A 24,956-nucleotide genomic window follows, 5' to 3' on the forward strand; every position below is an offset into this window, starting at 1 on the left:
AGAGAGAGAGGGAGGAAGGAAGGAAGGAAATATAAAAAAAGAATGTCTATATATGTATAACTGAGTCACTTTGCTGTACAGCAGAGATTGGCCCAACATCGTAAATCAACTATACTTCAATTAAAAAATTTTTTTAAAAAGAAGGAAAGAAAGGGAGAAAGAAAAAAGAAAATAAGATGTTCAGGGGGCAGAGCTGGGGATTCTGAGGAGAAAATTTGGAGGCAGTGGTGAGAGGGGTAGCTGCCCAGGAGGTGTGTGAGGGGCCCCCAGAAAAGGACCATTTGGAGGCTGCTCTTGAGTTCAAGTCTTGCCAGCCTCCCATGTAGCTTATACGGTTTTCACCGCACATTCTGCCTTCCTTTATTTTCTATAACAACTTATTTCTAAGTGCCTAATCCTCTGGGGCTGTACACTTAATACCCCGCCGCTTCTACTGGCGCCCGCCATTGATTTGATTATTTATTTAAATCTGCATCTGCAGGACCTTTGATGGTGGCAGCGAAGGCCTGTGTGATCTTCAAGGCCCCTGTCCGGTAGGTGTCTGCCAGGACTGTCCCTCCAGCACACCAGTTTATGCAGGTTGCCCCTGGGATGCCCCTCGTTCTGTCCACTTGGTTCCTTCAAGTCCCAGGGCCTTTCCTACGCTATTCTGTGAAGGAATAGGAATCCCCCGACCCGGGAGCTTCCTCTCTGCAGCAATCAGGGCACAGAGCCTCGGTCTCTGGGCCTCGGGGACATCTGTCCAGTGACATATACTTGTCCCTCCTTTCCCCCAGCGTGAAGCAAATTTTTTGTCGTGTGGAGCAGTCCCCTTCTCTCCCAAACCCACTTCCAAACATTCAATACCACCATGGGCTTTAGGCTTTCAGAAGCCACTGTCGGGAAGAAGTCTGTCTGTCTGTCTCTCATTCTCTATAGCTTTCCATCCTCTCATATCCCTGCCAAATGGCCATGGGCATGACATCGATTATCTGCTGGAAATGGGGAATGGGCAAAAGAGAAAAATATATGGAAAAATTAGTTAAGGCTTCAAAGTATCATTCTACACACATGGAGGTGGGAACCTGTTGTCCTCATCCCGGGACTAAACCAGCTGGAACCTCTGGAATCGGAATCACCTGTTCCTGAATTGTACTTGTTCTCAAGCTGGTTCTGAGCACCATTTAATACGTGTTCAAATCACGCGGGGGTCTTGTTCAGTTGGGTGGTGGGACCTGAGATTCTGCATTTTTAACAAATACCGCTGGTGGTCGGAGGACCACGCTTTGAGTGGCAAAGTGCTAGAGTGGAGTGCTCGTGTGTGAGTCTGTGTGGATCCTCTGTGACACTCCTCAAGTCCCTGGCGGCGGCGGTTTGCTTGCACTGGGATTGGACGTTGCTACACCCTCATGGATACCGTGCTCTGTGGGCTGGGCTTTACCCACTGGTCATCTAGACCCACTCCGCCTCCTTGCTTCAGCCTCCCCTCCCCTCGCCCACGCCCTACTCCCACCTCACTGCTACCCCTGCGCTGCCTTTAGGGCCAACTCTACTGCTAGGCCCTGGTCTTCCTCACTCTGTGGGCCTCCTCTGACTGTAGATGAATAACTGAACAGCTCCAGAGAATCTTTAAATGTGCTAACACGATAAAGTCCTTCTTCCTTCTGGGGGAAAAGGGGAACTGAAACTTGAGCAAGCAAGTAAAGGTGAGTCAGGAGTTCTTTTTTTCTCTCTAGGTCCACTGTCAGTGGAAAAAAAATTACAGCTTTCTACGCTAGCCTTGGCGTTGAAAGAAGAACTGAGCCTGTGGGAACTCCTGCCCCTTTCTGATAGGTGGAGGGAAAAGAGAACTGACCCCATACATGCTTGCAGGGCCTGTGTTTGTCCCTCAAGTCCTTGGGGAGTGGTGGGGGGAGTTATAGAATATAAGTGGTGAGATTCTTTTCTGCAGCCATGGGGAACTTTTGGTGTTCAAACTAGCATGGCTTTGATCTCTGTTACTTAATAATAAGAAAGCAGGTCTAAAGTAGAGAGATAGGAAAAGACTGATATGTGGGGCTCTCCAGACATGGAGAATCATCAATTGCATTGAAAGATCTAATGGTTGGAGTGAAGCCAGCAGTGGCCAGTGGACTGTAATGCCAGTGGATCCAGAAAGAGACCCCTGACGATATGGTTGCTGAACTGTGGTCCTGGACCAGAGTGAGAACCCCTATGGCCTGAGGGGCGGGGTAACCATTAAAGTCACCAGCCCTGTGACCAGACAAAGACAGCATCTCTCACAGCAGCGGCACCCAGACTAGGGTCTTCAGAAAGCTCCATCAGCATCACCAGGGGAAATTTGATAACAGTGACTTCAGTGCCTACCCTAGAGAGGCTGATTCAGCAGGGCCCAGTAAAGAATATTTTTAAAAACACTGTTTGGGCAATTTTTGACATGCAGTCAGTCAATGCCTTAGCACACAATTTGCCAAATTTTTAGCAGAAAAATACATTTACTAGATAAGTACTTATTGAACAACTACCGTAAGCCATGTATTGTTCTAAGTCCTGGACAAGCTGTGAATAAGACAGATTCCTGGAGTTTCGAAATATGAAACAAATAAAAATGAAGAGTGGATTTTTCAGGAATTTGAAATATTCATTGTTTGGCAGAAAATGCTGTTTTTTTGCTGAGCGTCTGAAGCACCACCAGATTCTGTGGCACATAGTCTCAGTAACATTGCCACAGAGGCCCGGGAAGCAGATTGGAGCAATAAAACTAGCCCAGGTGTCAGTTTCTTGGCCGATTAGGTGAGGACACTTCATGGTCTTATTCTGTGCACATAAAGCGTGGGATACAGTACACAGCCTCCAGAGGGCCCTCGTGGCGTTTTTGTTCTCTTTTCCTTCTCTTTGCTTGGGGGCAGGTTAGCTGATCTACCGGGAAACTAGGAGGAGGAAACAAGAGCATAGTACCTGGAAGTGTGTTGCAAGAGAGATCTGCAGATCAAGTGGGGTGATGAGGAGAACAAAATGCAGAGGCCAAGAAAGGGCCCAAGTGCTACCGTAGCAAGGAGCACCCATAGAGCCAAATGGTGCAGCTGCTGTGGGAAACAGTCTGGGAGCTCCTCAGAAAAGTGAAACATAGTGTCACCAAATGATGCATCCAATCCATTCCGAGTTATATATCCAAGAGAAAGGAAGACACACATCCACACAAAAACCCGTGCACCAAAGTTCACAGCAGCAGTATTCACAACAGCCCCAAAGTAGAAACAACCTCAATGTCCATCAAGTGATGAATGGATGAGAAATATAACATATCATACAGTGGAATATTATTCAGCCATAAAAGGAATGAAATACTCATATATGCAACAGCATGGATGAACCTTGAAAACATTACAGGAAGTGAAAGAAGCTGGTCACTAAAGACCACATGTTGTATGATTCCATTTATATGAAATGTCCACAATAAGAAAATCGAAAGAAACAGAAAGTAGGTGAGTGGTGTCCAGGGACTGGGGGAAGGAAGAGATGTGGAATGACTGATATTGGGCATGGGGTTTCTTTTGGGGTGATGAAAATATTCTGAAATTAGTAGTGGTGATGGCTGCACTATCTTGTGCATATACTCAACCCCCCTGAACTGTACACTTTAAAAGGGTGAATTTTGTGGTGTGTAAATTATATCTCAATTTAAAAAAAGAGAAGAGCAACTAGGGAGAATAAAGACAACCTATGTTCTGTGGCTAAGAACTAAGAAGATGCTCAGAGCCTTTTGCACCGCTGGTAGAACCCACCAGAGGCTGCAGAAAGGGACCCAGGGTTCAGATGACAAACCTGATGATTGCCTTTCTTTGCTGGGGCTTGAAGAATTTATCAATCTCTCAGAAAAGAGGGATCAGTGATTCACAAAACTATGCCTGTTATAATAATCATTTTTTTCTGGGCCTACATTGTTTACATATGTTTATATTCCAGCCTTTGGAATGGTTTGTTAATTTTCAAGTACTCAATTTTTCAAAGACCCAGTTCTAGAAGCCCATTCAGGTTGTTAGAGGAGTTGAATGCTGGGTCTGGTGCAGTACAGGTTGGTGGTCTTGGGGACTAGACATAACCTTTAATGCTAGCCCACCAGACACCAGGATACAGGCCTTGATGGTAGAGAGTGCTCCTTGAACAAGTCTCATAGGCTCCTGTTGGGTGGATGAGGAAAGTATTTTCAGGAGAAGCAACTTAAAATTTACATGCTGTATGCAAATGCATTAGGGAGACAGAAGGTGTTTTTAAGCATGAAACGTTTGGCTCATTGATGGGAATAAAGGCCTGTCAGTGTGTCGTAATTCCACTTTCTGGCTCCTGATTGCCTTCGGGTTTTCTCCCATGGATGGTTCTGACAATGTGCCATTTTACTGAATGTGTCACTGTCACTTCCAAGCTGCCACATATGCTCTGCTACACATCTGGGATTATTGCACAGGTTTGCAAAACCGATTAAACAAAAAAATCTTTTGAAGTTTGCCTTTAGCATTTTGCAAGGAGGTTGCTCACCATCTGCTTGTTTATACTCTCTAGTGATTGTTTTGCACATTATCAATGAGTAGCATGCAATTACATCATTATAATGACAAGTAGTAAACTGAATATCCAGCAGGGTGTTTGTGGGGGAAGAGATGTACTCTCTCTCTAGTCCTAGTGCCCTGAAGAGACTCCACAGTTAGACAAGCCAGTGGCTTCAGGGAGATGAGGGCCCTGTGGTCAATTGCTAAAGCCTGGGGATTCTGGAAACCCTCACCAGGCCATTAGGCAGCAAATCTCAAAGACTGATGGGACTGCCAGACTGAGGTTTGCCAAGAGGACCCATCTAAACCTCTTGCTACCCATATTTCTGACCCAAATTATTCAAGGTAAACCTCCTTTCTGGAATTGACACTGAATTAAAATGATCCCAATGACCTGAATATAATTAGAATCTGATTTGTTCATTTTTTTAAAAACAGCTTTATTAAGATGTAATTCATATACCATAAAAGTCACCCTTTTAAAGAGTACAATTCAGTAGTTTTTAGTAGTTGTAGTTTTTAGTTTTAGTAGTTTTCCTAACCCCTGGAAACCACGAATCTACTTTTTGTCTCTATGGATTTGCCTCTTCTGGACATTTTAGAAACAGAATCATACAGTAAGTAGTCTTTTGTTACTGGCTTCTTTCACTCGGTCTAATGTTTTCAGGTTCATTCATGCTGAAGCATGTATCAATACATTTATTCATTAAACATTTTAAAAAATTGTGGTAAAATACACTTAACATAAAATTTACTATCTTAATCATTTTTTAAAAATGATTGCTTTTTTTTTTTAGATTTATTTATTATTTATATATTTTATTTATTTTTGGCTGTGTCGGGTCTTTGTTGAGACGTGCAGGATCTTTGTTGAGGCATGCGGGATCATTCCTTGCAGTGTGCGGGCTCTTTGTTGTGGTGCACGGGCTTCTCTCTAGTTGTGCGTGCAGGCTCCAGAGCACGTGGGCTCTGTAGTTTGTGGCACGTGGGCTCTCTAGTTGAGGCACGCAAGCTCAGTAGTTGTGGCACACGGGCTTAGTTGCCCCACGCCATGTGGGATCTTATTTGCCTGACCAGGGATTGAACCTGTGTCCCCTGCATTGGAAGACGGATTCTTTACCACTAGACCACCAGGGAAGGCCCCTATCTTAACCATTTTTAAGTGTGCTGTTCAGTACTGTTAAGTACATTCACATTGTTGTGCAACCAACCTCCAGAGCCTTTTTCACCTTGCAAAATTGAAAATCTACACCCATTAAAAAGCAGCTCTTGGGGCTTCCCTGGTGGCACAGTGGTTGAGAATCTGCCTGCCAATGCAGGGGACACGGGTTCGAGCCCTGGTCTGGGAAGATCCCACATGCCGTGGAGCAACTAGGCCCGTGAGCCACAACTACTGAGCCTGCGCGTCTGAAGCCTGTGCTCGCAACAAGAGAGGTCGCGATAGTGAGAGGCCCGCGCACTGCGATGAAGAGTGGCCCCCGCTTGCCGCAACTAGAGAAAGCCCTCTCACAGAAAAGGAAGACCCAACACAGCCAAAAATAAATAAATAAATAAATAAATAAATTAAATTAAAAAAAAAAAGCAGCTCTTCATTCTTCCTTCCTCCCAGGTCCTGGCAACCACCAGGAGAAACCAACTACCAGAAACCATTCTGCTGTCTGTCTCTATGATAATGACTACTCTATGTGCCTTATATGAGTGGAATCCTCCAGTATGTATCTTTTTGTGACTAGCTTATTTCACTTAGCATGGGGTCCTCCAGGTTCATCCATGTTGTAGCATGTGTCGGAATTTCATTCCTTTTTAGGGCTGGATAATATTCCATTGTATGCACATGCCACATTTTGTTTATACATTCATCCATGTTGATGGACACTCGGGTTGCTTCCATCTTTTGGCTATTGTGAATAATGTTGCTATGAATACGGGTGTACAAATATCTGTTTGAGCCCCTGCTTTCAACTAATTTGAGTATATACTCAGAAATGGAATTGCTGAATCAGATTTTTAATTTTTTGAGGACCCACCATACTGTTTTCTAGAGTGGCTGCACCATTTTATTTTTCTACCCATAGTGCACAAGGGTTCCAGTTTCTCTTATATGTCTCCAGCACTTATTATATTTTTGGTAGTAGCCAACCTAATGGGTGTGAGGTGGCATTCATTCACTCTTAATGAACATCTGACATATCACGCAAGGTGGGTGGGAAGGGGGCTGTCAGTAAAGAAAACATGTGAACAAGATAGCAAACATAGTCCTTGCTTCAGTCTTAGAATCCATTTAGGGAAGTAAGATCATAATTTTAACTTCAACAAATTTTAAATTAATTACTATGTGCCAGACACTGTGCTAAGTTCTTAATGTGTTTTCTCTCATTTAGTCCTTTCAACAGCCCTGTGAGGTAGATATGTTTGCTGCCCTCTAAGAGGGCAGGAAACTGGGACACCCTAGTGATTTGCCAAATGTCTCCAGGCCAGAGTTCAAAGCCTAGGTGAGCTACCCTCTCACTCTGGAGCCTCTTTGTTAACCAGAGGATGAGGTTAGCCTGACCTTGCAGGGCTGGAGGGACTGGCCTGGCCTTCAGAGGTGAAGGACAGACAGTGCCAGGGCCCACATTTGATACATTAATTATCTGCTGTAATGCACTTTTATCCCACTATCTAGAACTAGAGCAGAATTTATTTGTAAGTAGGAAGGGATGGAGAATTCACCTAGATGCCCTCCATTCTCTCCATTGCTATTTTTACAGAGGAGGGAAAAAGGACCCCAGGCCTCTAGCTTGTGTCTTAACCAATGTCATATAGATACACACAAGGAGAGGTGGGGGACCAGGACCTAAACGTTGGCCTATTGTCAAGGCTGATTCTTGCTTAATCTAGGATTGTATTGTTGATTCACTCTTCTACTGATATATATGTATTTACCCTGTAAGCCATTTCCTTCCTTCTTTGGTCAGCTATCACAGAGGTACCCAGAGGTGAATCATGATGGAACCCATTTCCCTATCTCAGGATTAGACTAGGGTTGGGAGTGTGACCAATTCCAGCTGAGAAGATAAAGGGGAAGTCTGTTGATGGGCACCTGGCAAAAATCATTTTTCCTTTAAGAAAAAAATTGGAGCCTATCTTGCAAAACTCTTTTTTTCCTTATGCCTCTACTCTCCTTCTCAGAGCACTAGTGTGAAGATGTAGAGCTTGGAGTTGTAGCAGCCACTACATGACAATGAGGTGACAAACCTAAGGACAAGAAGCCGAAAGGATGTTAGAAAGAGGATGTGTCTTGATGACAGCAGATATCACTGAGCCCCAAAACCAGCTCCAGGACTGCGGACTTCCAGACTTCTTGTTATTGCAGATGAACCAAGGTCTACAAGGCTTAAGCCACCGTTGTTCAGGAATTCTGTTACTTGCAGCCAAATATATCCTAACTGAATTATTCCCCAGCTGGGTTTTAAGTTCCTTGAAGCAGGGATACTGTATTAAATTTCTTTGTATCTGTCATAATACTATGGAAGGTTTTCATCCATAGAGTAGGCACAAATATATTGAATTAATACATGAATAGACAGAAGAATAAAGAACAGCTATCCAAAATGTTCCCTCCTAAAATAAGGGTCAGGTTGGCCGTGGACTGGGTGAGGCATCCTGCAGTCAGAGGCCACGTGCCAACGCGCTAATGGAATCAAAGACTCTTAGAGCTACAGACCGCTGGGCCTACCCCTATCATTACACAAACAAGGAAACTGAGGCCTAAAGATGTAAAATGCTTAACTGACATTTGTCAGTGACAAACATGGGGCTAGGTTGCCCTGCTCCCGGAATAGTGGTCTTTCTGTTACATTGTATTTCTTATCTTGGCTGGTGAGCCCAACCCAGGCCCCTTCATCCCAGAATAACTCCAGGCTCCTCACAGTGGCACTGCAGTAATTCTTGGCCTAGAATCACTTGAAGGCTATAGCTGACCCTCCTGACTTTGAACAAGTGACAAAGGCTAGCAAGCCCACATGCAGGAGGGGTTTGTGCAGGCTTTGTGAGCACTTGGGAAGGAAATGGGGGGCTCCAGTAGGACTTGTAGTTGTAGAGCAGGCTCGAACAAAATGGCAGTGGAGGGACTTCCCTGGTGGTGCAGTGGTTGAGAATCCGCCTGCCAGTGCAGGGGACACGGGTTCAAGCCCTGGTCTGGGAAGATCCCACATGCCGTGCAGCAACTAAGCCCGCGAGCCACAACTACTGAGCCCACGTGTTGCAACTACGGAAGCCTGCACGCCTAGAGTCCGTGCTCTGCAACAAGAGAAGCCACCGCAGTGAGAAGCTCACGCACCACAACGAAGAGTAGACCTGCTCGGGGCAACTAGAGAAAACCCGTGTGCAGCAATAAAAACCCAACGCAGTCAAAAAAAAATAAATAAATTTATAAAAAAAAAATAAAAAAGATGGCAGTGGACAAGGCATGTGGAAGGCAGAACCTCCCATTTACCCATGGGCTCCCCAAACCCAGACCATTACAGAGAGGCTCCCTAGAGGCAGCTGCCTGTACCTTAGCTCTGATTCAAGTCTTATTGAATCTGGTCCCATTCCACTAGGTAGGATTGTAGGACTGCCGTGATGGTCAGTTTTATGCGTCAACCTGGCTAGGCCATGTCTAGGTCAAACACCAGTCTAGATGTTGCTGTAAAGGCTTTTTAAAAATTAATTAATTAATTAATTTTTGCCTGCATTGGGTCTTCATTGTTGGGTCTTCGTTGCTGCACGCAGGCTTTCTCTAGTTGCAGCAAGCGGGGTCTACTCTTCGTTGTGGTGTGTGGGCTTCTCATTGAGGTGGCTTCTCTTGTTGCAGAGCTCAGGCTCTAGGTGCGCGGGCTTCAGTAGTTGTGGCACTCAGGCTCAGTAGTTGTGGCACATGGGCTTAGTTGCTCCATGGCATGTGGGGTCTTCCCAGACCAGGGCTCGAACCCATGTCCCCTGCATTGGCAGGCGGATTCTCAACCACTGCACCACCAGGGAAGTCCCAAAGGCTTTTTTAGGATATGATTAACATTTAAATCAGTAGACTCTGAGTACGGCAGATTACCCTCCATAATGTGGGTGGGCCTCATCCAATCAATTGAAGGCCTTAAGGGCAAAGACAGAAATTCCCCAAGGAAGACGGGATTCTGCCTGCAATCTGCCTTTGTACTCAAGACTGCAGCATCGGCTCTTCCCTGGGTCTCCAGTCTTCCTTGCAGATTTCAGACTTGCCAGCCCCCAGAATCGCATGCGCCAACTCCTTAAAATAAATCAATCTCTCTCTGTCTCTCTCTCACTACTCTTTCCCTCCCACTCTCTCTCTCTCTCTACACACACACACACACACACACACACACACACACACACACACACACACACACACAATTGATTCTGTTTCCTTTGGAGAACCCTGACTAACACAACTACCCTAAAGTCCAAGGATACATGGCTTTTGTGCTCCCTATAACACGGTGTTAGGGAGGATATTTACAGCTGGTGGGAGTGGCTTAGCTCTCAGGCCTGGTCTCACTGGGGACAAGCCTGCAGGAAAAACCAACAGGAGGCATGGAAAGAAATACAATGCACATTGATAGCCCAATTTAAACAGTACCAGGAATCTTTACAGCAGCCTGCTTTGAAAGAAACTTTTTTAAAAAAATCATGTTCTTTTTCCCCATTATAGCTTTCTGTCTATTCATCCTTCTGATGCTGTTTTTCCCGCTCTTGTGGGGAATCCGCCATATAGCAGCCCCCCTCCCAGGCTTACTTATGGGGTAGAGTGCCAAGGCAACAATGGTCCATCTCTGTTCTATACTAGAGCTCATCACCTGGCCAGCTGTATAGGAGGCAGCAGGGGAAGTGCTTTAAGGATGCTCAGAGACCTGGCTTAAAGCAATTTAAATTGATGTGCCTGAGAGGAGAGAGCTGCAGAGTGGCAGCTGCAGGCAGAATCAGGAAGGGAGGAGACTGGGCTGGCACAGGGGGCGGGAGGGAGAAGGTGGGCCTGGCAGGCCTGGGCCTCTTTTTGAGCAATGTGATTACCTTGAAAGCCGTGAGACAGGACACAGGGGCTGCAGAGAGGGCAAGTCTGACAGGCAATCTCTCCCCCTGCACATCCTTTCTGGTGATAGAGGCGGTTAAGGAACCATTATCCCTGTACCATCATGGAAGCCAGATGCACAAGGAGTGACACTAATCACTTTCCTGCCTTATTGAGAGCATCTAGGGAAATGACTGTGTCGAAGCACCCGAAGCTGTACCAACGCCATCCATTTTTCTTTCACCTTTGGTACCCCGAGGAAAACTAACTCCTGTCGCCGATTGCTATAGCAACATACAAACAATACTATCTATCTATCTAATACTATAAATATAGATATGTACTAATGTATCTATAAAGTTCAGCACTTTAAAAAATTACCACCTAGCTGATGATTTCCATTGAAATTCTCTGATTTATAAATTTTGAAAGATTATTAGTTGTAGCTGTTGACATCATTTTTCAGACAAGAAGTGTAGGATGAAGGAACGTTTGCAGTGCGTTTTTGTGCATGGAGCAGTACGTGGTGTTTGGAAGTCTCTCAGAGGGGATAGCAGGGCCCCTTACTCCTTCCTCCTCCACTCAGTCAAAGATCCCATATAATATGTAAAATAAACACTTGCAATATTCTTTTGGATATCATTTTAGGATGATTAGAATGATGAGTTACTGTTCAGTGATATGTCATCGTAAAGAATGCTATCTCCTTTCTTCGTATTCAGAATTCACAGGAACGTCCTATAATGGGAAAGTCACTTTGCTTAAGTCAGCTGAAGCCCTGACAACCCCCTAAAACTGGAATTCTCAAGCAGGGACTATTTTGCCCTACCCCCCACTCCTAGCGGGGGGATGTTTGGCAATGTTTGGAGACTTTTTTGGTTGTCGTGACTGGGGAGGGCGGCCATCAGCGTCCAGTGAGTAGAGCCCAGGAATGCTGTTCAACACCCTGCAATGCACAGGGCAGCCTCCAGAGCAAAGGTTTATCCAGCTCCAAATGCAACACTGCCGGGGTTGAGAAAGCCTTCCCAAGAACAAATCAGCAATCCTTCATAGCGGCCCCTCTTCCCAGTCCTTGTGGGAAACATGAACTTAAAGTATAATTACAAACTTGTCTGGCTTCTCCCTTCCTCCTGCATTTCTGGCCTCTCTTCTCCTTTCTCCAGGACAGCCTCCTCAGCAGAAACTGCCAGTGTTTAAAAGGAATAAAAACAAATACTCCTATTTAGACTTTGATACCTTTAACCCTTATGTCTTTTTCAACTTGCTTTGTTTTGCCACTGAATCAACAAAGGAGCCGCGCACAGGCAGTCCTCGGGATCAAGGTCACGTGGGGGTGTGAGCAGCCAGCCTTCCTACGTGCCTCCCTCGGTCCTCAAAGAGAAGTGTGCAAGGGTCCTGCAGGCCCCAGTGCAGGGAGGAATCCATCAGGCTGGGGCTTCCTTTTACGTTTTTTTGGGCTGCGTTGGGTCTTCGTTGCTGCACGCGGGTTTTCTCAAGTTGCGGCGAGCGGGGGCTACTCTTCGTTGCGGTGTTCGGGCTTCTCATCGCGGCGGTTTCTATTGTTGCGGAGCATGGGCTCTAGGTGCGTGGACTTCAGTAGTTGCAGCATGCGGGCTCAGTAGTTGTGGCTCGAGGGATCTAGAGCGCAGGCTCAGTAGCTGTGGCCCACGGGCTTTGTTGCTCCGCTGTATTGGGATCTTCCTAGACCAGGGCTCGAACCCGTGTCCCCTGCATTGGCAGGCGGATTCTCAACCACTGCACCACTAGGGAAGTCCCCCTTTTACGTTTTTTGAAGGCATTTGAACTTTGAGGAAAGTTAACTTAAAGCAAATGGCGGGAGACATCCAGCTTTTGTTTGAGGGCTCCCCTGGGTGAGGTGATGCCTTGCCTCATCAAATTGTCTAGACTCAGAAATAAAAGGTGTCTGTCAGGAGTCATGATGGGGGGGAGGTTGATAAAGTATACAGCTTAAAATATCTTTCTTGACATTGCTCAGGCCTGGGTATACTCCTCAAAGCCTAAGCAAGCCTTGCTTATCTAGAAATTCCCAGGGACCAGCGTAAGAGAAAGTGAGGTGTCTAGGGCACAAAATTAATGGACGCACTCAGTCACAGAGTCCTGCAAGTTCAGGTTCAGGGCAGCACCAACCTGAGAGTGCCCCAGGCACCTCTCTTGTTTCATTCTAGTCCTGACCCTGAGGTTCCCCAACCTTCACAAGCTGCCTTACGCCATTGGCAGAACATCAGAGGATGCTTATAAGTAGACTTCCCCAGGACTGTGAGTGATCTCAAAACTCCTTTTGTCCAGCTTTGGAGATAAATCCTAACAAGGCTCTCAAATTCTTCCTTCCAGCTCTGACACATCCTATTCTTTGTCCAGGATTATTTTACTTGGTTCCCTAAGATGTCTGTATTATCTTTCCATTTCCAAATTGTTTATACTCCTCTTTCTGACTATCCAAGCAGTATCTCTCTTTTGATCTTCTGAATCCCTGTGGTTCTCAGTTTATTCCTTATTCAAGGCATTTGCCAATGTTGTCATCCTTTTCTTCTTGCACTTATTAATTTCTAACTTACTACTTGTAGTAGGCTAAATAATGGCCACCACAAAAATCTGTGTCCTAATCCCTTGAACCTGTGACTATTTGTAGTAGGCTAAATAATGGCCACCAAAAAAATCTGTGTCCTAATTCTTTGAACCTGTGCATTTTACCTTACGTGGCAAAGGAAGGGACTTTGTGGGTGTGATTAAGTTATGGATCTTGAGATGGGAGGTTATCCTGGATTATCTGGATGGGCTCTAAATATGATCACAGGTGTCCATATAAAAGGAAGGCAGAGGGAGATTTGACTACAGAAGTAGGAGATGTGATGGTAGAAGCCAGAGGTTGGAGTGATTTGAGGAAGGGGTTTGAGCCAAGGAATGTGGGCAGCCTCCAGAAGCTAGAAGTGAGGAAGACAAGGAAACAGATTCTCTCCTCAGAGCCTCCAGAAGGAAACTGCCCTGCCAACACCTCGACTTTAGCTCAGTGAGAATTTCAGACTTCTGGACTGCAGAGCTGGAAGAGAATAAATCTACGTTGTTTTAAGCCACCAAGTTTACGGTAATTTGTTATAGCAGCAACAGGAAACTAATACACTATCCTTGTATTTTAGTAAATCGTTTTACTAGACCATGCACTCCGTGAAGGAATCAGCATAGTCCAGGGTTAAAAGTACTGGTTTGGAGGCAATCAAACCTGGGTTTAAATTCTGGCTGACCCCTGTAGTAGACTTTTGCCAATGTTTGGTCTACTGGGCTTTTGAACTTTCTTCCTAAATAAGGCAGACAGTGTTAGTTGTTCATTTTCCACTTTTCATTACAAACAGAGCTCTAATTTTGTATATGGTGGTAAATGTGACTCTCTTAAAAATAATCACGTTTCACAGTCTCCCCTGAGGCTACAAGCAACCTCTTACCAATGGTCATCTCTGGGAGGGATTTCAGAGAAAGCTCTTTAAAAAGGGGTTGGGGGGACTTCCCTGGCGGTCCAGTGGCTGAGACTCCAGGCTCCCAATGCAGGGGGCCTGGGTTCGATCCCTGGTCAGGGAGCTAGATCCCACATGCATGCCGCAACTAAGAAGTCCGCATGCTGCAACTAAGGAGCCGGCGAGCCGCAACTAAGACCTGGTGCAACCAAATAAAGATAAATATTAAAAAAAAAAAAAAAAAGGGGTTGGGGGTTGGTTTATCTGGCATGCTCCTTTGTCCTTGGACTTATCCTTCTTAGAATGTCACATGCTAAAGATGGTGGAGTGGAAAGGTAGACATATCTTGGGTCCCTAATGGAATCATGGAGACAGTGTTCCGGCCCTGGTCTTCTTACCTCCAGGTGTCTTGCTTCGTGAGAAGAATAAGCTCCTTCTTTGGTTAAGCCCCTGTTTTCGTGTTCTCTGTTTCATTAACTCTATGATTCTTTATTTCTTCCACTCTTGTGGAACTTATTCATTTCTATCTCTGATTCTAGTATTCTAGTACATTGTGCATGGGTCTCTCACCAGGTTCTAAACAACTTGAAGGAGGCAAATTACCAGTGGGTAGGAGCCCAGGCTCTGGGGTCCTGTAGACCTGGTGTATCGGTTAGGATGAGTGGTGCTAGGTGCCACAACAGATGAAACTCAAAGTCTTTGTGGCCTCAACAATAGAAGCTTAACTCTTGGTCCTATGAAGCCCTTTGTGGTACACACTGTCACTCAGGGAACTAGGCCCTTACTGTCTTGTAGCTCTTTACAAATGCCTAATCTTGTTAGAGTGGTTTTCTGATGTGTGTAATTAAGAACTTGGATAGATAGAGCTACTTATTAGATTGAGTTGTAAGAAACTGACATTTGAACACAAAAGTAGCCTACAAAATGGCAGTTTCATATGATTCTACCTAATTTTATATGTGTGATTTTAAGCAAAAGACTCTCTACATCCATTTCTTTAGCTGTAAAATGGGGTACTCATACTCCCTTCCTCTAGGGAGGTTATAAAGATTAAATAAGAGGGTGAATGCAAAGGACACACAGTAGGAGGCTCAAAGGATTAATTATTTTTTACCCAGTGCCTAGCACAGGATCTCTGGCACATATTAGCTACTCCTTAATTACCTTTTTAAAAATCGAGATATAATTCACATACCATAAAATTCACCCTTTCAAAGTGTACAGTTCAGTGGTTTTTAATGTATTCATAAAGTTATACAGAAATCATCACTAACTCCAGGACATTTTCATCATCCCCCAAAGAAACATTTTACCCAGTTAGCAGTCACTTTAATTATCTCTTGAATGAATAACCTTCGCCTAAAAATGGCTGAGAATATCTGGCTCATAGGACTCACTCAGTATTTATTGATTTTATTGGCACCTACTATAGAGTTAAAGAACAGTCCTTGTTTATTCAACAATTCGATAACCTAATTTAGTGTGTGTGTGTGTGTGTGTGTGTGTGTGTGTGTGTAATCACAAGCATCCCACATTTAAGCTCAGGAAATCAGATTCTCCCACACCAGAATAATAAAAAGACAAAATAGTAACAACAGCCATAATGATGTTGATAGTAATCCTGGCTGTGTATTGAAGACTACATGAGGAAGGTGTTGTGATACTGTGAGGCTTCGGGGCTCTCCTCCTCCACGTCGGGGAGACAATTCCCCAGGGAGGTTGCAAGGAAGAGCTCCAGTTTCTAGATTCTTCTCACCTGCACTGACCTCCTTCTTATTCTCCCGCTGGCAGTCACTGCAGCTCTTGTGGCTGCAAGAGAATAAACGGAACCAGTATTCAGGAGGGTACCTCGAAAGCTCCTCAACTGTATTAATCTTTCACTTCAGAACATTTTATAAATAGCTCTGTTTTGGGCACACACAAAGAAGGGCAAGTCAAAGTGAAAATAGCCTACTTCTTCTTCTTAGCTAAGAATGCTTACTTTCCACGCCTGTCAGACTGGACAGGATGTGTCACTGGGGGTAGTTTGCCTGATTCTGTTCAGAGTGACAGCTGCAGAAGCAGATGCATTTTTGCCTACTTTACATTCTTAAAGAAAGGTCATCCTGGAAAACAGCCCGATTTAGTGTTTATGTTACTCTGCTCTGGTGATGGTTCCAAAAGGTTAATCACTGTACTATACTTATTTTGGAGACGGTTCATTGCTCTTATTTCGAAACAGCCCAGTTCTCTTTTGCACCTGCTGTGGCTACCAGGGCATCGTTCCGGTGTGGGTCCTTCCTTAAAAGTGCGAGCTGCTGTCACCTTAGAAGGAGCAAGAAATACTGTGCACTGCATGAAAATTGAAATATAGGCATACCTCAGAGAGATTTCGGGTTCAGTTCCAGACCATAGCAATAAAGCGAGTTGTGTGAATATTTTGGTTTCCCGGTGCATATAAAAGTTATGTTTACACTATACTGTAGTCTATTAAGTGTGCAATAGCATTATGTCTAAAAAAGCAATGTACGTACCTTAATTTAAAATACTTTATTGCTAAAAAATGCTAACCATCTGAACCTTCAGCAAGTCGTAATCTTTTTGCTGGTGGAGGGTTTGAAATATTGTGAGAGTTACCAAAATGTGACACAGAGACATAAAGTGAGCAAATGTTGTTAGAAAATGGCACCAATAGACTTGCTCAATGCAGGGTTACCACAAACCTTCAATGTGTAAGAAATGCAATATGTGCAAAGCACAATAAAGCAAAGTACAATTAAACTGGTTACGCCCGTAGTTCCATTATCTTAACACCTGATGCCTGAGAATGAACAGATACAACAAAGAAAACTTTGTTTAAAAAGTTTAAAGAAAAAGAAAAGTTTAAAGTTTAAAGAAAACTTTAATTGTGGATGTGACCAGTCTAATGGCAAAACATTAAAAAAAAAAAGGAACAATCAAAATAAAACTTACACACCAGACAAAGAAGCAAAAGTGAAAATAAAAACAGCCCATGGTGGATCCAGCCAACTGGTTACACAGTTGTCTGGAATCACACGGAATATCTCGTCTGACCGTTGACAGAGCAGGAAATTGAGGCTCAAAGGGGTGAAATGACTTGCCCTATCCCTTTTCTGGTCAATATCACTTTTGACCTCTGGACTCGGCTCTTTAGCATTTTTCTGTCACTCTATACAGCTCCACATGTATCAATTCTGAGTGACAATAACAGAGTTTGGGTACCTGTAACCCCTCTTACCTTGAATTCAGCTGGCTTAGTACTTATATTCAGCTGATGAAGTCTGGAGCAGCCCTGAGTAGGTTTGGGAATCAGGTGGCAATAAAAACCCTCCTTGGTATCATGGACTACGGGTTATGCTTGATATCTGGGCAGAAGCAATTGAGATCTAACTCCAGCACCTTTGTTCACCAGCTGCGTGATGCTGGTGTTTACGTGTCCTAGAATTGCCAAAAACAAATTACACAAACTGCATGTCGTAAAATAACAAACATTTACTCTCTCACAGTTCTGGAGGCTAGAAGGCTGAAAGCCAAAATCAAGGTGTCGGCAGAGCCATGCTACCTCTGAAGCCTTCAGGGAAGAATCATTCCTTGCCTCTTCCAGCTTCTGGTTACTTCTAGCAATCCTTGGTGTTCCTTGACTTGTAGATGTTTTATTCCAATCTCTGCTTCGGTTGTCACAGGGCTTTCTTCTCCATGTCTCTATATCCAAATTTCCTTCTCCTTTTTCTTATAAAGGTACCAGTCATTGGACTTACCTAATTTAGGATGATTTAATCTTAACTTGGTTACATGTGCAAAGACCCTATTTCCAGATGAGGGCACGTTAACAGGTACTGGGAGTTAAGACTTGAACATGTGCTTTTTGGGGACACAACTCAACCCACAAACTTGGGTAACTCCTTTTGCCAACCTGTCTGCCTTTCCTTTCTTTGTATGAGGGGATAAAATACCATCCTTCCGGGGGCTGATGTGAACACTTGATGAGATAACGTGTAATGTGCCTGGCACATAGTAGGTGCTTTATCAATGACACCAACTTCCCATCAGGCCTCCTTGTTCCTAGAGTCAAGCTCCATGACTAACACATAGAAGGTACTCAGTAAGTTTACTAGTGTTTGGGTTTTCAGATCAGAGCAGTTAATTCCTGGTAGACTAGGCACCAGAGGGCCTGAAGAAGGACCAGCCATTCATTCTCTAAGTGTCTCTTCACAAAGCATGACTCTCCTAGTCCCTCTTGGAGAATTGCTGTTGAGACACATTTTCTGGTTCTACATCCTTTCTACATCAGATCACAATGGAATATGATCCTTTTTGCAAATCTAAGGTTCTGCTTGGATTTAGCAGCAACACTTTGATATTATATTATGAGGAAGAAGTCTCCACTTTCTGTGTAGAGTTGACACAAAGACATTTGCACTATTGAGTTAGGGCTCCTAATTTGGCTTTATAGGTGAGTCTAGGTTCAGAATACTAAAGAATTAATTTAAGTTGCATAAATTTTAAAATTGCATAAATGACCTAAATAAATGTGAATTAGTATAGTGTTTAAAATGGGCAAATTTTATTAGGGAACTGTCCTGGAGAAGAACTGTTCAAATTCATAGATGAAATATCTCATTTTAAAAAAAGATCTAGATCTTCAGAGCAAAGAAATTAGTAGTCTGAGTAATGAGTAATCTGCTAATATTTTAGCAGAATCTAATATGGTAAGATGTCTCTAGAAGTTCGTTTGGAGGCAAATTTTAAGCAGCAACTAAAAACAAGGAAAAGCAGAAAAGTAAACAGTGGAGTAATAGAAAGGAGAATTGTTGAGGAATTTGTTTCATAATTATGACAGTTGATGTTCTTTTAGAAAATACATTTAAAAAATTATCTGGAGAGAAATTATTTACCAATGTTTTTTAAACCATTTAAAATAGCTTTTTATTTATTATTATTTCTCTAAAATTTTTAAAAATTAAAAATTTATTTTATTGAAGTATAGTTGATATACAGTGTTGTGTTAATTTCTACTGCACAATAAACTGATTCAGTTATACATATACACATTCTTTTTCATACTCTTTTCCATTATGGTTCATCCGAGGATATTGAATATAGTTCCTTGTGCTATACAGTAGGACCTTGTTGCTTATCCATTCTATATATAATAGTTTGCCTCTGCTAACCCCAAACCCCCAATACATCCCTCCCCCACCCCTCCTCCCCCTTGGCAACCACAAAAGTCTGTTCTCTATGTCTGTGAGTATGTTTCTGTTTTGTAGATAAGTTCATTTGTGTCATATTTTAGATTCCACATATAAGTGATATCTTATGGTATTTGTCTTTCTCTTTCTGACTTACTTCACTTAGTATGATAATCTCTAGGTCCATCCGTGTTGCTGCAAATGGCATTATTTCTAAAATAGCCTTCTAAATAGGGTGAGAACAATCATTCATGTTTTTCATCAAAAATAATTAAAACAGAGATGATGGTGCTGATTTCTTCACCTTGCTATGTCCCTCTGTGTGTAGGTCCATGTTTTCCTAATTGGTTCTATATCCCAGTCTGACTTAGTTAGACATACTTATACTTGACTTTCCAAATTCAGCATCATTGGGGATATAAAGCCTAGATCCTACTGTGGAAGAACAAAACTATTTAGGTCTTGCAGTCTAGGCCTGGTAATCTAGCAGAAGTCTCTGAGGGATAAGGATGTCCCTGTAAGGTGTTACTAAAAAGTAGGCCTTTTTAAAAACAGAGTCACGAGAAGCTATACACTTGTCTTGCTTGATTAAACATAGCTACATTTTTGAAACTGAAAGTAATAAGCTGATTTTTTCTAACAACACATGTTTACTAAAGAGACAGTGATGTGAAAAGACCACAGTTCTGAATGAGATAAAGTGGCATTGTCAACTTGACCCTGGGCTGTTGGTTTCTGTGATGGTCCAGAGTCAGATATCCTATGTAGCTATCCTGAACTCCAGTATTCTGAGGTGTTGTCAAATTGGGTTTTTTTGAGTTTTCTCAACACAGGTATCATTCAGCCCTGAGGTCTCGGGTTACGTGGCTTTGCAGGGCTGTTGGTGGATTGAGGTCTTGTTTCAGCAGAGACCATGACAGTATTTGATTGTCTTTTTAATCACTATTCCTAACTTGTTGGCTGATATAGTTCATGCTGTGCTTCTGGACAGTCTCCCTAGGGATGTGATGGTTACCCAGCCAGGTGAATCCTAGCATTGGGCCCCAGCTAAAGAGGAGAATGCTTGGATTAGATTTTCATATTGGTTTCATTGACTGTCACAGGCATAGCAACATAGGATGCATGTTAGGTTTTGAGGACTCCAAAAAGTTTACCTAAGCAAGATGACATCTAAATGGACTGTCCTCCACGGTAAACCCTTGGGAGGTTGTTGAAACACTGATAACACATTTATAATCACCTTTTTTTTTTTTTTTGAATTGCCAGCAGGGCCATTAATGATCCATATAAAAATATCATTTTGTGAATGTCTTAATTACTTGTATTACTGATCATGGATCTGAGAAATTTTTTTGCCGTTTACAAATATAAATTGACCTCAAAAGCTAAAGATTTCCTGTCACAAGTGACATATAAAAAACCGTGCCTCAAGCTCTGACAGTTATTCTTAAAACAGAGTTCTAAAATTCACTTTGACCAATGTCAGAGTCATTGCGATGATTATATAGCTTTAAAGAAGATGACTTTTGAAGGGGAAAACACTCAGTTGGATGTAAGTTATGGCATATTTTCTAGAAACTAATTATATTGTTTCATTGAACATTAAAGAAGTCAGGTATAGATAGTAAGATGAGTTATGCTATTCACCTAGTAAAAATGGTATGTTTATTTTTGCCATTATACAATGCATTCTTCTATAAAAGGTGACAATGAAAGCTGGATCTAATGAAAGTTGGATCTAAGGATAGCTCTACTACCAAGTTCAGAAAATTCACCCTAGGGGAAAAATGCTTAGCAGTTTGTATTTAAACAGCTTTCTTAAATATATTCCTGTTACTCATTGCATATGACCTTACATATAATTCATGTTTATTTATAACTACTTGAGTGAGAAGGAGTATTAAACTTTTGGAATTACAAATTATTAACTTTAATAGTGTATTATGAAAGTTAATTTCAGCAGATACATAGAAGGCCTGCAGCAGCTTGTTTGATAAGAAGGGAATTTTAGTGAGTAAGTCTTAGTCCTGCCTGTTCAGGAGCAAATACAGCCCTTCCTTCTCCTGCCTCATTCATATCATCTCGTTCATTTTGGTCTTCAGATGACCAGCATTACCTATAGCTGCTGACAGAGGAATTTTGCTCTCTTTGCTTTTGATTGCTATGGCCCATTGAGTTGAATTGTTATGTCCCATTGAATCCAAGCCCACATAACACCAGGTAAATATTCTTGCTGGTTCCTCCTTCCCATTCTGTCTCTAGGCCTAACTCTCCAGACTTTTAGCAGGATAGGAAAGGGAGATAAGAAACTACTTTTCCCATCTCCTTTAAAGCCTGTGAAACATGACTCTTTTCCCTTAGCTTTTGCTCACTTCACTGTGTCTGAGGAATGTAAATCATACCCTGCAAAGATAGATGCTTCCTTTTTACCACCCCCTTTACATTGTACCTCTCCCTTCCCAACTCTTGAGGAGGGATGCTCAGGGCTCCCTGTCATTTGTTTTCCCATTTGCATGTAAGATCCAGTTGGCCCCATCCTAGGTGTTCCCAAGACCTCTAGACTTCCAGAGCCACCAATCCTTTAACATTCAAATGGAATGATTGTTGTTTCCACCTCATGTGCCATGGGACCTCCAGCATTCTCCCTTAGTTTTCCAAAAATTTTTTGGAGACAGTTAAGATCTGGTCATTTGGTGCTGTGGTCTGCTTCCCTGCTTTAGCCTAAGTGAGGGGCTGCTGGCCTCCCCCTGTGCCCACCCCATCCCTCGCACACAACACTGCCCCTCTTCCTTTATTTCTTGTTCTCTCCTCTTTGTATGTTTCAGGTGTGGCTCTCATGTTACAAACTCAGGCTGAAGAGAAAGGTGACTTTCTTAATTTTTCTACGATTGTGTCTCGTGATCACCATTCTATCCAGTCAGAAGCTTCATCTTAGCCCATTTCAGGTTAAACTCATGATTTATCCCCTTCTGTCTTTCTCCCCTTTAAATTCTGGGCAGGGGTGGGGTGGGCTTAGATGGTGTCAGAGCTTTGAGGGTGGTGGTGGGGTGTGGCCTTTCTTCCCCCATCTGTTCACACTTGTCTTCACTTGAGTTTATCTTGTCTGGTTTTGTCCTTCTTACTTCTTCACCCTGGCATTTGTTGAGATGTTCTTTGTTCTGTTCACTCTCTTCAGATCAAGGCTGGTGAGATCTCCTTGCCCTGACTGCAAAGCCTCCGGGTCTGCTGCTTGTCAGTGCCACATCTTTGCTACTCTTGGCCAGTGAGGAAGATATTCTGCTGAGTCCTGCAGCACCCTGAGGAGTCCCCGGATTCAGTGAGGCTGCCTTAGGCTTGCCATCCTTGACGTGTCACATAGACATCTCTACCCACACCCCGGGGGTGCAGAGGACCTCTAAGAGGGTGCGCATCTGGAAAGCAAGGCACTGGTTCGCTTTGCTCCCAATCCCCAAACTCTGCGGGGATCTTCCCCAGGGCTGGTCTGGGGACAGGGAGCAGAGATATTTTTCGTTTCTTTTCTTTTTTAAAATATTTATTCATTTTTGGCTGCATTGGGTCTTCGTTGCTGCGCGTGGGCTTTCTCTAGTTGCAGCGAGCGGGGGCTACTCTTCGTTGCGGTGTGCGGGCTTCTCATTGCGATGGCTTCTCTTGTTGCGGAGCACGGGCTCTAGGCGCACGCCGTTCAGTAGTTGCAGCACGTGGGCTCAGTAGCTGTGGCTCGCGGGCTCTAGAGCGTAGTGTCAGTAGCTGTGGTGCACAGGCTTATTTGCTCCGCAGCATGTGGGATCTTCCGGGACCAGGGCTCACTCGAACCTGTATCCTCTGAATTGGCAGGCGGATTCTTAACCACTGCGCCACCAGGGAAGTCCAGAGCTGCTTTTCAAAGGCACTAAAGAAAAGTTTCACTTCTCTTCTCTCTGACTTTCCCTTTCCCTAGTCCAAAGATTAGGGAAAATCTCGAAGTGAGGGTGGGGGCAGAAGGAATAGAATTTGACTAATTACATATTATTTAAAATCTATAATTTATGCCTGGAATCCTAAGATTTTAAACGCCAAAAGCCAAGAATCTGACCCCTTTGCTCTGCTCCGACATCCTTCTCTTTGTGTAATGCCGGAGCTGAGAATGTGGGGATGTGGGAGGAGGAAGGTCAGAAAGGAGGAAGTGCTGGAAATGGAGCCACAATGGGTAAGGTTTCAAAATAATATCCTGCTGCTTGTATAAATCTTTTTCTGAACTTTTGGGAGAAATGAGTAATGGAGGGTGTTAACGGCGCAGTGAAGGGCAGGGAACCACTTAGAAGTCCCCCCAACCTCTCCAGGTCTCCAGGAATTTCTCTCTAGCTGTCTCTTCCTCAAGTTCTGCTCTTTCACAGTTCCTGAGCTGTTTCCCTCACTCTTTTTCTTCTCCTCCCATCTCCCCAAGCCGCCTCCCTTTCTGGTCTACCTACAGATACTCCAAGTTCAATTCATTTACTTAGCCTCCTTTTTGTATTATTCACTGCTTCCAGACCCAGGCCTGGACGGAGTGGGGATGTGGGGGAGTCCTTTCACATACAAAGATTCCCTCTAGGAATTTTCTGTAAAAGGAGCAACTCCCCATCCTCATCCTCTGCAAATGCATGTGAATCATGCCTCCCTCTTATTTGAAAGCAACTGCAGTCCTATTTTGCTGTAAATAAAATTTCCCCTTTCTCTTTCACTCAAATGTAAACATTTATTTTTGTTTATTTTTTGAATTATATTTACTTAAAAGTAATGGAAATCACTTCTGAACAAAGATTTGCTAATAGTTTCACCAGGAACCACAACCCAGGAAAACGGAGCCAACTAAATTTGCATGCAGAGCATCACATCTCCCTGCTTCTAAAAATTCATACTTCCTTAACCGTTCTCCACCTCCTGGGGCTCAGAGAATTGAAACCCAAACCCACCACAGGCACACCGCCCAGTTCCCTCAGTGACACAGAAACTGAATGAAAACTGCTGTTAAAGGGGCAAGGGATGGAGGCGCCGAGGACGCTATATTCATTTACGTGTTCTTGGTTTACCTCGAATGTTAAGCATGATTTTGAAGTGGGCCAGATATGTCACCCTAAAATATGCCTTAAAATTGAAATCAACGTTATTTTGAGCTAAAGGCACTTTAAAAACCAGCACGTACAAGAAGGATACTCTGATCCTCCCTCCCCTTTTTCCTCCTAAAAGCAGGGGATAAAACCCTCATATGGAAGATGTCTTTCCCATACCAGAAGGAAAGTAACCTACCTGTCATCAAGCCTGGAAATTGAGACTGAGAAAATTCGTACAAATAGACCTTGTTCAAATAATTCTTATCTTCCTTTAGCCTCTCCGCGGGATTTAGTTACTTTGCCACAATTACCACTAATTCAACCTAGTATAAAAGCATCTAGATTTTGCCACTTCCTTGGGTCTTCATTTCCTTTTGAGGGTTTCTGTGTCATGTAAATCGTATGCTAAATAAATGTGTATGCTTCCCTCCAGTTTATTTATCTTTATTTAATTCTCAGTCTCAGTGAAGACCCTAAGAGGGTGGAGGTAAACTTTTGGCTCTCCTACAATTTCTTTAGGTAGGTGCGTGTGTGAGAGATGGGTGAAGGTGTGCCCGAGCCAGCAGACCAGCTCAATGTTTATTTTCACGGCCTTTTTTTCCCCTCTTTCTTTCTTTCCTTCATTTAAAAAAAAAAAAATTTATTTATTTATTTATGGC

At 43.4% G+C, this 24,956-nt stretch overlaps 1 protein-coding gene across 4 annotated transcripts in view; it reads left to right on the forward strand.

Moving 5' to 3' along the window:
- Window positions 1–24,750, forward strand: part of LOC309624391 (uncharacterized protein) — a 37,646-nt gene extending 12,896 nt beyond the window's left edge. The window contains exons 3-5 of one of the 4 annotated variants that reach the window (XM_082382565.1): window positions 482–533; window positions 22,054–22,173; window positions 22,404–24,750. In XM_082382565.1, the coding sequence (XP_082238691.1) occupies window positions 482–533; window positions 22,054–22,173; window positions 22,404–22,433 (202 nt within the window). In that variant the 3' untranslated portion in view covers window positions 22,434–24,750. Of the gene's footprint in view, window positions 1–481; window positions 534–7,697; window positions 9,543–22,053; window positions 22,174–22,403 lie in introns of those variants that run through there. The other 3 variants (XM_082382566.1, XM_082382567.1, XM_082382568.1) reach the window with 3 other exon arrangements.
- Window positions 24,751–24,956: the final 206 nt, after the last annotated feature.

Source organism: Balaenoptera borealis, assembly GCF_965194805.1.
Source record: "Balaenoptera borealis genome assembly, chromosome: 2".
Taxonomy (NCBI): Eukaryota; Metazoa; Chordata; class Mammalia; order Artiodactyla; family Balaenopteridae; genus Balaenoptera; species Balaenoptera borealis.